At 40.6% G+C, this 13,840-nt stretch overlaps 2 protein-coding genes across 2 annotated transcripts in view; both read left to right on the plus strand.

The window, feature by feature from the left end:
• Window positions 1-1,274: 1,274 nt before the first annotated feature.
• Window positions 1,275-13,840, plus strand: part of LOC117574334 (putative uncharacterized protein DDB_G0291812) — a 43,366-nt gene continuing 30,800 nt past the window's right edge. The window contains exons 1-2 of the mRNA XM_052008177.1: window positions 1,275-1,826; window positions 4,226-4,514. The gene's annotated coding sequence lies outside the window, so the exon portion shown is untranslated. The remainder of the gene's footprint in view (window positions 1,827-4,225; window positions 4,515-13,840) is intronic.
• Window positions 10,299-13,245, plus strand: LOC117574332 (dynein axonemal assembly factor 5). Its single transcript, XM_052008176.1, has one exon. The coding sequence runs from the start codon at window positions 10,481-10,483 to the stop codon at window positions 13,016-13,018; it is 2,538 nt and encodes an 845-aa protein (XP_051864136.1). The 5' UTR covers window positions 10,299-10,480; the 3' UTR covers window positions 13,019-13,245.

Here is a 13,840-nt window from a genome sequence, read left to right on the forward strand (position 1 = left end):
ATTAAAATACGATACAATGAAAGCATTTGTTGGTAGCCCACGACCCAAGTCTCAACAGAGTTCTCAGGAAATGAAATTATACACCAATTATTGCACAAACAACAATCCAAAGTAAAAAAAAGAGCTAAATAAAGTAAGTAATTAGGAGAGAATTGAAATTGAAATTGAAAAAAGTCAAAACTGAATGCATATGAACTATGTGAATTGAATGCGAATCGAAATAATTAATCAAATAAGAAATCTGAGTGAACAATTAAGAAACAAACGAGCGAGAGACAAAAGGCAGCAGGCGGCAATCGGCAATAAAAAGCAAATGGAAAACCGTTGGCTCAGCATTAATTAGCGCTAAACGGCGACGCGACAACAACAAGCCAAGTGAATGGCTGTGAGCGAACGCCCTAAACCAGCAGCAGCCAAAGCAGCAGCAGCAACAACAGTTGAACAGCGCAGCATCCGCCGCCAACTTATTAAAGTACATATAACTCAATTATAGAGAATTAAAAACAAACTCAGAGGCAAAGCAATGCCAGCGATGCCAACAACGCGACGCGACGTTGGCAATTTGCAATGCAAAAAAAGATACAGACGCAACGCGAGGCGACGTTGAGGGAGCTGGTTGCCACAATGCGCAACATCAACAGCAACAGCAACGGCAGCAGCAACAACAATCAAAGCAATAAAATACATTCAGCATTTAATAATCATCAGTCCAGCAACAACACCAAGAGAGTGAAGCCTAAGCACATTGTCGTAGCAACATGTTGCTGGCAACATCAACGGCAGCAACAGCAATAAATTTATGAGTTCACACACTGGCAACAGCAATAATAATAATAAGAGATACAATTAAGCCGTAATGCATATGAAAATGTTGTTGTGGATATTTCTGTGTGTGTTTTATAGCCGTGCGTTATGTTCACGTGCGCGTCGACTGTTTGTATCTCTAGCTATGCTATGAGAGCGAGTATCTGTATCCGAGTCTCAGTCTCTGTGTTTGTGTGTGTGAGAGCGCACCATAATTGTAATTATAGTAATATGTTTTATGATGGTTGCCTCGTTTAGCAACCCCCACACAAAATCCCCACTCACACACACAGAGGCAGACAGACAAACAGGCAGACAGACAGACGGACGGACGGACGGACAGACGGCAGGACAGACAAAGAGCGCGCGCGTTGCCTCGCGATGCTTTTGCGTCGACGACGGCAGCGACGCTGGCGCTGCGCTTGGCCAAAATGTATCTAGATACATAATTGCCACATTCAGTCGTCGTTAAATAGTTGCACGGCGCAGTTCACAGCAGCAGCAGCAACAGCAACAGTTTCCAATCGTCATCGGTCGTTGGCTGTTTTGGTTGTTGTCGTCGTCGTCGTTGTCGTCGCTGCCGACGTCGTTTGCGTTGTCGTCGACATCGTTTTCGTGCTTTATAGCGTTCACTCAGAAGTCGTTTAGAATCGCTGCCATCGTTGTCGTGGTCGGTATTGGGTATTCGATATCGGATTGTGCTTTCTGTGCTCTGCTGCTGTGTTGTCGGTGCCCATTTGAAGCACACTCACAAATTGCTAGCGTCATCGTCATCGTCGTTTCTCTGTCGCTGTCGTCGGCGTGGATAACTTTGGACGACGACGACGCGTTACCCGTACGCGCAAAAACAAAAACACAAACGTTTAACGCTATAAACACAAGTGGCTCGGCCGGATCCGGATAGACGGATGGACGGATAGACGGACACACGGACCGTCGGACAGAAGATAGTGAAGCATATTTCGGACGTTTGATATATATCGAAAAGTCAAATTCAATTTACGCGCCGGCTTATTATAAACGTAATTATAATGAGGCATAGGCCATTAAAATAGCATCAACAGCAAACGGAACGACCCCCACAGAGAGTGCGAAAGAGAGAGAGATTGTGTGTGTGAGCGAGAGGGGAAAGCATGGACAGAGTGTACTATTTTAATTAAGTGTGTTACAGCAACAACAGCAACAACAGCAACTGTCAAGAGAGCCGCAGCAGTCACGCATGTGTAGATGTATCTGAGAGTGTGTCACGGTGTGTGTGTACGAATGTGTGTGTGTGTGCGGCTGTGTTTGTGCCGCTTTTGTATCCATTAGTCACACATGAAACTAATTAGCATTTCGGCTGTTTGTTATTGTCGCATTTGCTGGCCAAAAGAATTAGCGCGACAAGCGACGTCAAGCGGCATTCATTTCGCGATATACTTATTTACTTATGCATATGGCCCAAACACACACACACACATACAAGTTTGTCTGTCTGGTTTTTATGTGATTTTTGCTTGGTATTTTCATTAATTTGTTGATATTGTGTGTGCGCTTTTGCTGGCCGACGGCAATCAGCAATGAAATTTATAAGACGACGTTGACGACGACGACAACGATTTTTGTGCTCAATTATCATCATCATCAACAGCAGCAGCAGCAACAGCAACAACAACAATAACAATGGCAACAGTCAACGCGCGCGGCAACAACAATAAACACACATACAACACTTGTGTTCACGGCGCTAATTGCTGCCGTGTGGCTGGCGTCTGTGTATCTCAAAGATACTCACACTTGAAGCCTCTCTATTGTTGTTGCCTACTTACTCCAATTCATCTTTATGTGTGTGTGTGTTTGCTATTCGGTTCGCACGCTCTCCGACGGCAACAGCAACAGCAACAGCAACGTCAACGGCCAGCAATTTGTCAATTGAGCCGCTGACAGGTTACGCAGCCGCACTGTTGTCCCATCCACATTCGAAGTTTGTTCATAAATAAATAAGTTATTGCCGTGTGCGCAAAAATGGAAATTGTAATTTTCACAAAATTATTTCAATTACCCAATTAAATTCAGTTTTGGTCGAGGTGTTATACACTTTATGCGTCTGTGTGAATGTGTGTGTTTGTGTTTGTGTGTCGCAAATTGAAGTCCACTTTATGGCCGCATGTCGTTGTGTGTTCGTTCCTCATTAATTACCCAACGTTGTCGTTGCTGTTGCTGCTGTGTACTGGCATGTTAATAACAACTTAAAAATAAATAACTATATAATGCATACGCGTATACAAAATACATAAATGTATATGTGAAAATGCAGAAATTGCTTTTTATCCCCGAAAAAGTTCAAGTTTTAATTGTCGGAACGTGCACAACGTTAACAAAAGTAAACAATTAAATAAACGTAATTAATTTTAAATTGGCAAGCAAAGCAGCTAAAGCCAGTTAAACAACGCAGCAATTTGACCTGCATAACTTCCCCCTCCCACCCCTCTTTTTGCTAATAACTTTAGCTGCGCTTTTAATAACAATAAATTAAATTGCTTTTATATGTCTGACACGCCAATAAATACTTCATAAATGATCTGCTAATTCCTTCCAAGCAAAAGCGTATCGAAAACAATTTCATAATACATTTATTTGAATATTTCTATATTCACTTAGGAAATAGAAATTCCTGCTTAGTATTTATATAATAAATTGAATTAGCATTTAGTACAGATTACAGATGTGTGCAACAATCTTGTTGCAATTAGCTCGCCAAATGTCAAATGGCAAAATAATTAAACGACAAATAATATGTAATATACAATATGCTAAGTGTTTGCCAAATTTAAATATTTAGCCTAACGAAATATTTAAATTAAAATGCGGCTGACATTTTAATTGAAATTTGAAAAAAGCCCCGACGCGACGGAGACAAATCTCATTTCATTCAATTCAATTCAACTCGTAATGACAAAAATGCATTCAAAATACGTGAATCAAAAGCAAAAGCATTACGCAGTGGCTTATCAAAGCACTCATTTGAACGCATTCGAAAAATAATTGAAAAATCAAATGGAAACGGCGAAACAATAACAAATTGTGTAACTAATGCATAAAATCAACTCGAAATGTGTTTAAATGAATTTCGCAAAACAAAACAAAACAGAACTGAAATCTGGCCGAAAACCATAATCAATAATTGTCAACTGGCTCAGGCTAATGAATTAATTACATCTATTGCACTACCTCTCTCTCTTTCTCTCTCTCTCTCTTTCTCATTTTATTTTGTCATTTTTTTTTTTTTAATTACAATGTTCTGATATTCGCATTTTTTATACTATTCTCTCTGTGTGTGTTTCGCTTTTTTGTTGCTGCTGTTGCGTCGGCAGAGCAATTTAATTAAGCAAAGTGGATTAATTTGCGACTCGTTAGACTAATTAAGGATTATCGCCAACAGTTACAACAACAACAACAACAACAACAACAATAAAGGGTGCAAAAAGGTGCTCCTCTAAACATAATCAACCAAAAAATAAAAAAAAGGATATGTGAATCAATTACAAGCACACAACAAATATAACGTGACCTTTTAACTTAAATCTATATATAGAAAACAAAAAAAAAGAAAAAACAATAATAAAAGTGAAGAAAAAAGCAACCAATCAACGTTTAATTGGATTTTCTCTGCTCGCCTTGACTTTTCGGATACAATTAACCATTCAGACGCCCTTCGACTTTCCACTGAGGTAAGTGACATCGATCAATGTGGGCGACAATCATCTTTAATAGTAGCACTTTTGTATTTATTCCGTGTAAATGCAAAGTGACATTCAAAGTGCGGGGCGATAAGAAAATGTCAGCATAAACAAATTACATGTTTAACAAGCCATTTGAGATGCACTTCTCAATAGTTTGTAAATACAGTTAAATGGCAAATCAGAGTGTGAATTTTGTAGTAAACACATTTCGCTGAATTTCATAATTCTTATTCACCTTATCAGTCAACACAACTAATTGGGTATTTAATTAATCATCGCTTATAAATATAAAGGTTACAATCGAAACTAACTATGCTTGCTTATCAGGCGATTGATATAATAAAACAGAAATAAAACAATAAATAAAGCCATTTCGGGGTTAATTAATGGTAGGTGGAAACATCTTAGCCATGTTCCACTGTAATTGGTCGCTTAGAATTGTCGCGTTTGTCTTATGTGCTTATCAATCTGTATGATTATTGTTGCAAATTGTAATTGCACTTGCTCGCTGATAACACATGCGATATTGACATTATATATTACTCTGACACACCTCCACCCCCATAAACCCCCCACAAAATAATTTTGTTTTGATAATTAGAGTAGCAAATCTGCAACAATTTGAAAGAACTAAGAAATCAACAATGAAGTGTGCTCGACTGTGAGATACCCTCTACCCAATATTCATAAGACCAAATCGTTACGGTATTATTTTTAAAATATACTCAATCAATATACTGACTTCTCTTCAGTGAGATATTTTTCCATAAAATTATATCACAGTACTATTTATAGAATATTTAAAAATAATATACCGATATAGTACTAAAATATACCAAAAGCAATATTTGGTGTCTAGAAAAATATGAAAATATACCGAAGACATTAATTGGTATATAATTACAGTATTATTTGTAAAATATATTAAAATAATATACCGAGATAATACTAAAATATACTAAAAGGTATATTTGGTATATTGAAAAATATAAAATTATATCTCAATAATGGTTTATTTATAGAATGTATCAAAATTAATATAGTGTATAATATATACTGAAATATACCAACATTTAGTATATATAAATTTGAAATATACCGAAGTCGTTAATTGATGTATTATTATAGTATTATTTGTAGAATATTTCAAAATAACATGCCGAGATAATACTAAAATATACTAAAAGCTATATTTGGTATATTGAAAAATATAAAATTTATATCTCATTAATGGTTTATTTGTAGAATGTATCAAAATTAATATAGCGAGAAATACTAAAATATACAGAAAGGTATATTTGGTATGTAGAATAATATCAAAATATACCAACCGCAATAATTGATATATCGATATACTAGTACATTTAATACTTACCAAAGAGTAAAAAATATACCCAAATGTCAACCAAAGCATTTAAGACCCAACAGCAAGTTCCGTTATTGACCAAAAGATATTAATTTTTAAATAACATAAAATTTCGCATAGACACAAAGTTATAGTAACCTTTTACTAGTTGGGTAACGAGTATAAAAAGGTTGACCTTCTTTTGGAGCTGCTCCAAAACTTATCAATGAACATTAGCTGCAATTTGTAATTGAAGTCAAGCGGCGGCGACAGCAAAAAATGAAACTCGCAGATACATTTGTAGATACACAGATACATTTGATTTGTCGGTTAGTTGCTAATGAGCACTTTCTCAGATAGTTTGCGATAAGAGTGCAAACAGTCTCATTTCTTTATCAGCCAGTTCTCTCTTAACATTTTCGTATCTATCTATCAAAACTATATTTTGATACGTTGCGTTCTTTTTGTTTTCTTTTGTTTGGCTTTGATTTATTGAAGCTTCTCAGTTTGTCGCCGGCGATGTTATCGCTGTGGCTTTTAAATAGAATGTCATGAGTATTATTCATAATTAAAAGGTATTTGTAGACTCATTCACAGCCATAGATACTCATCGCATCGCATCGCGAGCTAATACTCGTATTCGTACACAAGCAAGCGAATGTATTCTCATACCTAATAAACAAGTCGAGTTGGTATTTATCGCATAACTGGTTCGTATTACACTCTTAAATTAATTAAATTGTTACTCAGAGCCAGACTGCTTTGCGATTGAGTGATTGGCACATTGACAGACTGACAGACTGCCAGACTGCCAGCGCGCTCGATTGACAGATTGAATCGATCCAAAGAAAAGCGAACCGAAGCCAAGCGAACGGAACCGGACCGGTCAGTCTCCATTTGCCGGACAACTATGCGGACTGTATAAACAAAATTCTGTCGGCATTTAAATAACGCCGCCGATTACGCAAAATGCAAAAACCATTTGCGTCTCCGATTACCGTTTTATCCGTACTTCATTTTTTGCGTTCTCGCTAATAGCGCGCAAACAAAACAAACAAACAAACAAATCGAATAATAAATGAATAAAAAGAATAATAAAGGCATATGTTAAATCAAAATGAAAACCGCATGCGACGCTTTAAATACTTCACTGCTGACTCTTGTTGTAGTTGCTGTTGTCATGGTGGCAGCTGCTGCTGCTGCGGGAAATGTTGCCACAGCAGAACAGCCAGTAAATTAGCACAAAGCGCCGTTGACAGCAAATGCAATGCAAATAGCAACAAAAAATAAATATCAACTGACTGGCTGGAACGTGCAGTGGAAAAACAACAACAAGAAACAGACTAGACATGCAGCAATTATGCGAATTGCGGGACACAACTGAGGCACATTCCATGCTTGCAACATTTTGAGTGCTCTTAATACTTTTTGCAGTATAGCTAATTATGTGAGAGCTTAAAGAAGAAGTTCAAAATGGTACAAGAACATTTCAATTGTGTATCTTTGTTTAACCCTACTTCCCATTTCCATAAAAAGTATTAAAATTTCCCATAAATTAATACTTTTATGATGTTGAGGACAACAGGCTTTCTTATGAGAGAAACCAAAGTTGCCATACTTATTTTCTTGTTGTTTATTTGAGCATAAACTCTTCAGCTCTTCAGCTATGCGCCACATTCCATGCTGGCAACATTTACTCCCTAATTAATTATGTGAGTGCTTAAAAAAGTGCAAAATATTATAAGGCAATTTGAATTGTTTATTACTCTTTAATGCCTTCATTATGCGGGCAAAAGTTTGCAGTGATTAAGCTGCTGATTAGCTATTGGAATCACGCAACTATTGCTGCACAGTTATTGACAAACAAATCAAAGCCAAAGAGCATTTATGGATGCTCTAATCAAAAAATGGATTTCCCAGAAATTTGTCAGCTCACACACACACACACATGTTATCAACAGATGAGAGCGTGCACAATATATTTTAAGCAATGCTTTTGACGCACAAGTTAAAGCCAGAGTCCATTTGACTGATTGGTGCCGTCAGTCAGTCAAGTCGTCATTAAGTCTGTCACTTAAGCAGGCAATCGACGCAGTCGTTTTTTCAAAAATGAAACTAATTAGCAGCGAGCAGTGGCAAACAACATTCAGTGGCAAACGTCGCTGCCCCTTTTTTTCCATGGCAATCAATTGGAAAATTTGCATTTAGCCAGGCAAATGACAACGGCAATTGCAACTGCAAATGCAACGACAGCTGTAACAAGTCCATTTTCAGAGTCGGTAAAAACAAATTAGAGCGCAGCATGACTAAAAACTCAAACGCAAACGCAAACGTGAATGTGAATGTGAAGTGTGCATGAATACAAAAATCTATCTTGCACTCGGAATACGGTGCGTATGATTATTATTAATTGCGAGTGTATCGACTTTTTAACGAGTATGTTATTATAAGTGCAGCCAATTTTGGACTTATCATTAGCACAGAAACGAGTTTGCAATGTGGCTAAAATGCAGTCATGCGGCTTCCGTGCTGCGCGGCTAAAATGTTATTTTAATTGAATCATTTTAACCATAAAATCACACACATATGCGCCATTGCTTTCGAATTGCAATAATAAAAAATATATATCTCTATATGCATATAAGCATATACTATGTACAGTATATGTATATATGTGTGTCTGCCTGCCAGTCAGACATCAAATCAAATTGAATAAACGCGGTCCATTACTCTCCCAGTGATTTTGCCAAATGACTTCATTTCATATCAATTAAGTTTATTGGCCGGTGTGTGTGCCATGTCTGTATATCTGTATGTGTGTTGTTTTTGGTATGTGTTTTTATTAAAGTCATATAAAAAAAAGGCGAAAAGAAAAACACACGCACACTTGCAAATATATATTCATATTGCCCTGCCTTTTGCCCATTGGAACGAACCTGAACCTGATTCATGCGCTTAATTGCTTTGGAGCGTGCGACGCTGCCTTTACCTCCAGCTACAGCTACAGCTGCTGTTCCACCTCTTGTTCCCCCACCATCTACATACCTACAAAAAGGTATGAAATCGAATTGTGTGCACAAATAACAGCAACAAAAAGTTATAAATGTTGCCCCATTGCCGTTGCCCGTTGCCCGTTGCTGGGGTCCAAAACTCGCAATGTGCAGCGGCGGCTTTCAATAAAAATGACAACCACAATTTTTGACAGAGTCCGAGAAAAAACTCAACGCAAAACGAGAAACAGAAAAAAAAAGAAACAGAGAACCGACACACAAAAAAGTGCCTTATAAAATATGCTGGATAGCTGGAACGGGTCATATAAAGCTGCCACACTAGCTTCAAATGGGGCATACAAATGAAATGGCAAAAGCGAAATTGAAAAATGCCGCAAGGGCATCAAATTATTTCGAGTTTTAACTGCCCCCCTGGTGTGGGAAAAGATCTTCAGATACAACTGAGAGGGAGAACCATAAACCTTATTAGCTGTCTGATATGCAGATATATCTTTTTACTGACTACTGTGTGTGCCAAAGTGTTGCGTACAAACATTTAACATGCTGATTATCTGATCTTCTCCGATTGTATTCTTTTCAAATTCAACTCTTTAAAATGTTTATGACCAGCACAACACACACATAAAATGTGCTCTTAGCCACCCACACTCTGTTTTTTTACTTTTTGACTATTATTTAAACTAGTCCATTGAATTAACAAATGTATTGTTAAGCCGTTTATTATGCCGAGCATAATAACATTTGATGCCTTAACTCTTAACTTATCAACATATATGTATGCCAGTTGTATTTGGACTGCCCGGCCCATTTTTTTTTTTTTTTTTATAACCCAATTTAGTGACCCAAAAATGCAATTAAGTTTTGCTCGATAAAAATAGGCATTTTATGTGATTTTTTATCAGGAAGTCGAAACGCCCACACCGCCCCCCAATACAGCCAGTGTTGGCTGGGCTGGCTGGCAATCAATCTTAGATATTGTGTTGGTTCGTTCGTTAGTTCGCTAGTTGCTTTGCTGATAAGAAACGACACCGCAATTAGATAGCTGCATCGAAGATAAGCAAACCGAACCGCTTTTAATGAGTCCGACCGCGGCCGCTCATAAAAGACAGCGGCACAAATTGCGCACCGCAACGCAGCTCGAGGAGCGGAGTTTCCAGAGAAATTTCATTTATGACTTGTTAATTAGTTGGGCAAACAAACATATACAATAACAGCAACAACTTCATACACATAACTGTCCACGGTAGAAATTCAAAAAAGTGCGCCCAAAACGCACGCTTGACAACACTGTCAACACGAGCAATTGGCAATTCGCAGCACTGCTGCTGTTGAGTCAGCTGTGTGCGAAGAAAACAGCTGATCGCCGGCATTCGGTGTGTTGTCAATGTGAGAAAGCGAGACGCAATGGCTCCGCGTTTAAACAACATAAACAAAATGTGTGATTAATTGAAAATTTGTGTAACTTAGCAACCGTTGCATTTATCGCCGTTTGCCTTTTGACGTTTTCGTTTCGTTTTCTGCCTCTTTCGTTCTACAGCTGCCCACAAATTCAGTTGAGAAAACAGCAGCTTAATATTTTGTTCAACTAAAATATAAAAATGAGCTTCGATCTGGACACAAAGGCGATTTGCAGCGAACTCGAGAGCAGCGAGCATCGCAAGCGTAGCGCAACTCTTCTGAAGCTGCGCGAACAATGCGAACAGGCGCCACAAACCGTTAGCAGCGATGCCATAGCGGCCGACTTCGATGAACTCTATCTGCATCTGCTCAAGTGCTACGACGATCGCTTTGAGAGCGTGCGTGATCGTGCCGTGCTCGCCGTGAGCGCATTCCTCAAGCGTCTGCCACCCTCGGACTTCCATCTGCTCAATGTGGTCTCAACGCTGGCCGAGCGCATGGGACAGGTGGAGACAGTGGAGCCCAGTGAAGAGATTCGTCTGCTGTACGTGGAGCAGCTGCATCTGATGTTGCGTCAATACGCCCAGATGGGCAATGTGGGCGTGTTTCGTGAGTGTTATGCGCAGGTGATGAAGGTGCTCGTCAAGGCCATCAAGGATGATTATGCTGCAGTGCAGCGCGAAGCTTGCGCGACGGTCGTGCAACTTGCGCGAGTGGCAGACACACACGAGTTGCAACCATTTACTGAATCTCTGGTGGTCTCCTTGTACGGCATGTTGAATCATCGCCACTCCGCTGCACGTATTTCAGCCCTGGAGGCTTTGGGGCGTGTCTGCTTGCACATGGATGCCAGTGGCGAGAGCATGCGAAGGTTCTTCATGGAGGTGTCGCCACTGCTGATGGACTCCATGCCGCTGGTGCGTCGCGAATGCGGCCAGGTGGGTGTGCTCTTACTGCTGGAGCTGCGCGATCGCTACTCTTTCTTCGAGCGTATTCTGCCGCTGGTATTGTGTTGTCTGAAGGATGATTCGCCTGAGGTCTTGTCGTTCATTCAGCCATTGTGGGTAAAGTGTGGCGAGCAGTTCTACGATGAGAACGAAGCTGAGCTGTCGCAGCAAGAGATCTGTGATCCACAGGTGGAGAACTATCCAGCGGGCGTGAAACGCCCCACGATCGGTTGTCGCGGTCTTGTGCAGCGATCGCTGCGTCTGCTAACGCTGATCACACGCGAGACCAGCGACTGGAAGGACAATGTGCGTCTCCACGCACTGAAGCTGCTCTATCAATTCGTGCTGCACGCCGAGGCAGCCATGACGGCCAAGTTCTTTGAGATCTACGGCCAAGTGGCGCACGCTTGCTGCGATCGCGAGCCAGTTGTCAGCGCCGAGGCCAAGAAGGTGGCGGATCTCCTGGGACGCGTGCTCGCATTCAATGCCTGGATCGAGCATGGCTTCGATGGCCTAGAGCGCAATGCACGTGAATCGTTTTTAAAGTGTTTCTACTACATGTTCACCGCTGCCTTGGGCGGCACCTACGATCATCTGATGCGTCTATGCAAGCTGTTGAAGAGCTCCGATTACTCTCACACTTTGAAACCAGGCTTCCAATTGTACATACTCAAGATGCTCGAGACGGTGCTGGATAAGTCGAGCAAGGTTACAGCCAGTATGGAGCAACTGCGTGATCTCTATGAACTCATCTATGTGACTGCCATGAAGGTGATGTCGTTGTCTTATGCTCTGGCTGGCGATGTGAATGCGGATGTCGAACGTGGCCAAGTGATCCTCAAACGCATTGTGGCACTGGAAGAGATCACGCTGAGTCAGCTGCATGAACGTTGGTTTCACTTGGCGCTGCTCGATGTGGAGAATCTGGATGCAGCGCTGGACGAGAATGCCGAGCCAGTGCTAATGCTCTACGGTCTTATTCACCTGGGTTGCATACGCTCCACCTACTTGCCACAGCTGATCGAGAAGGTGAAACTAGTCTTTGGCCATTGCAGCGACAGCGCGCAGGTGCGCATCTTCAGCATCCTCTCGATTGCAGCCTTGGATTGGGGACGCACAGTTTGCGTGGAGCGCGAGCAGAGCACACAGCTGCTGAGCGAGTTCATCACTGCCATTGTGGAGCCCTATTTGGCCTGGAAGGCGGGAGCCAGTGGTGAGGCAATGCGATCCATGGCTATGGCCACGTTGTGTGCTCTGGCCCAAGGTGCCAGGGAAGAGGCACGTGAAGTGCTGCCCACGCTGGCCAAGCATATGCCCAGTTTGCTGGAGGATCGCAATGTGACGACGCGGCATTATGCCATCAAGGCCATGTGCTACTTCCAGGGCATGTCTGTGGAGGCCTTCAAACCTCTGGCATATGCCACAATGCAGCGCATGGACGATCCCTCGGCCGGCATACGTGTGATAGCTGCCACAGCGGTGGGCAAGATGCGACCAGTGTTCAAGGAGGAAGCGGCAGCAGAGGAAGGAGAGCGAGAGCACGAACGTGAAGTGTGGGAGGCATTTGTGAAGCGTGCCATGGATCTGCTGCTGCTTTACCACGAGAGTCCCGAGAAGGAGATGAAGGCGGCGGCTCAAAAGTCACTCACAGAGCTAGCCAAATCCCATCCAGAAGCTTGGGAAGAACGCTACAAACGTGCTTTATCCATGGCACAAAGTAAAGACGAGCTGACAAATCTCTACTCTAAGATGAGCATCAAAGATGAGGCTGAGGCTGATGTGAAGGATTAGCTTTAGTGTAGTTTTTAGCAATTTTGTAAATCATTCACATTCACATCTTTTTGGCTGTTATTGCGTTCCCAATTTGCCGCGTTTTGCATTAATTGCCCGATCTGTCGGATTTCTGAGTAGCAAATTATTGTAAACACACAACGAGCAAAATGTGCAGCTGCGACTGATGAAATTGCATTAAGCATTAAAGCATTTCCAAATCACCATCAAATGTGTGTTTTGTTTTGTTTATTTTGCGCCGCTGCGCTACACATTTTTTTGTTTGATGAATTCGCTTGATGAATTGTGGCTAGCACTCGGTCGAAGGCGGGGGGACCAATAAGACGCGAGTTATTACAGCCCCGATCGCATATTTCATCTTAAAGTACAAATAAATCGCATTCGAATTGGGGCCAATTGCTGGGAAACTCAAAGGAACTGCAACTATTCTAAACAAAAGCACAGCAAACTGAGCACTGATGGACCAATTTATTATTCCAACTGCATATTTTTTATTATTCTGAAATCATTTAAGATTCCTAGTTTATTTTCCATTTAAAAACAAAAGTTGCAAAAAATTAAGGATTACAATTTTAAAGAAATTAATGGATTTGAAATCCATGGGTATAGAAATTATTTCTATACTATATCCAGATTATTATTTTAACGAATATTGAAGAAGTTCACATATTTAAATCTAATGAATTTAATAAAATCATTTAAATTAACATACTAACTAGAAACTCAAAGGATCTACAACTAATCCTAATAAATGGAAAGTAAAATGAGCAGTGATAGAAAACTAACGATATCTTATTATTCGTAAAGTCATTTAACTATTTT

The sequence above is a fragment of the Drosophila albomicans genome, chromosome 2R (genome assembly GCF_009650485.2).
Source record: "Drosophila albomicans strain 15112-1751.03 chromosome 2R, ASM965048v2, whole genome shotgun sequence".
NCBI lineage: Eukaryota > Metazoa > Arthropoda > Insecta > Diptera > Drosophilidae > Drosophila > Drosophila albomicans.

Coding starts and splice junctions, on each gene's coding strand:
- LOC117574332 (XM_052008176.1), top strand. CDS start 10,481: ATGAGCTTCGATCTGGACACAAAGGCGATTTGCAGCGAACTCGAGAGC.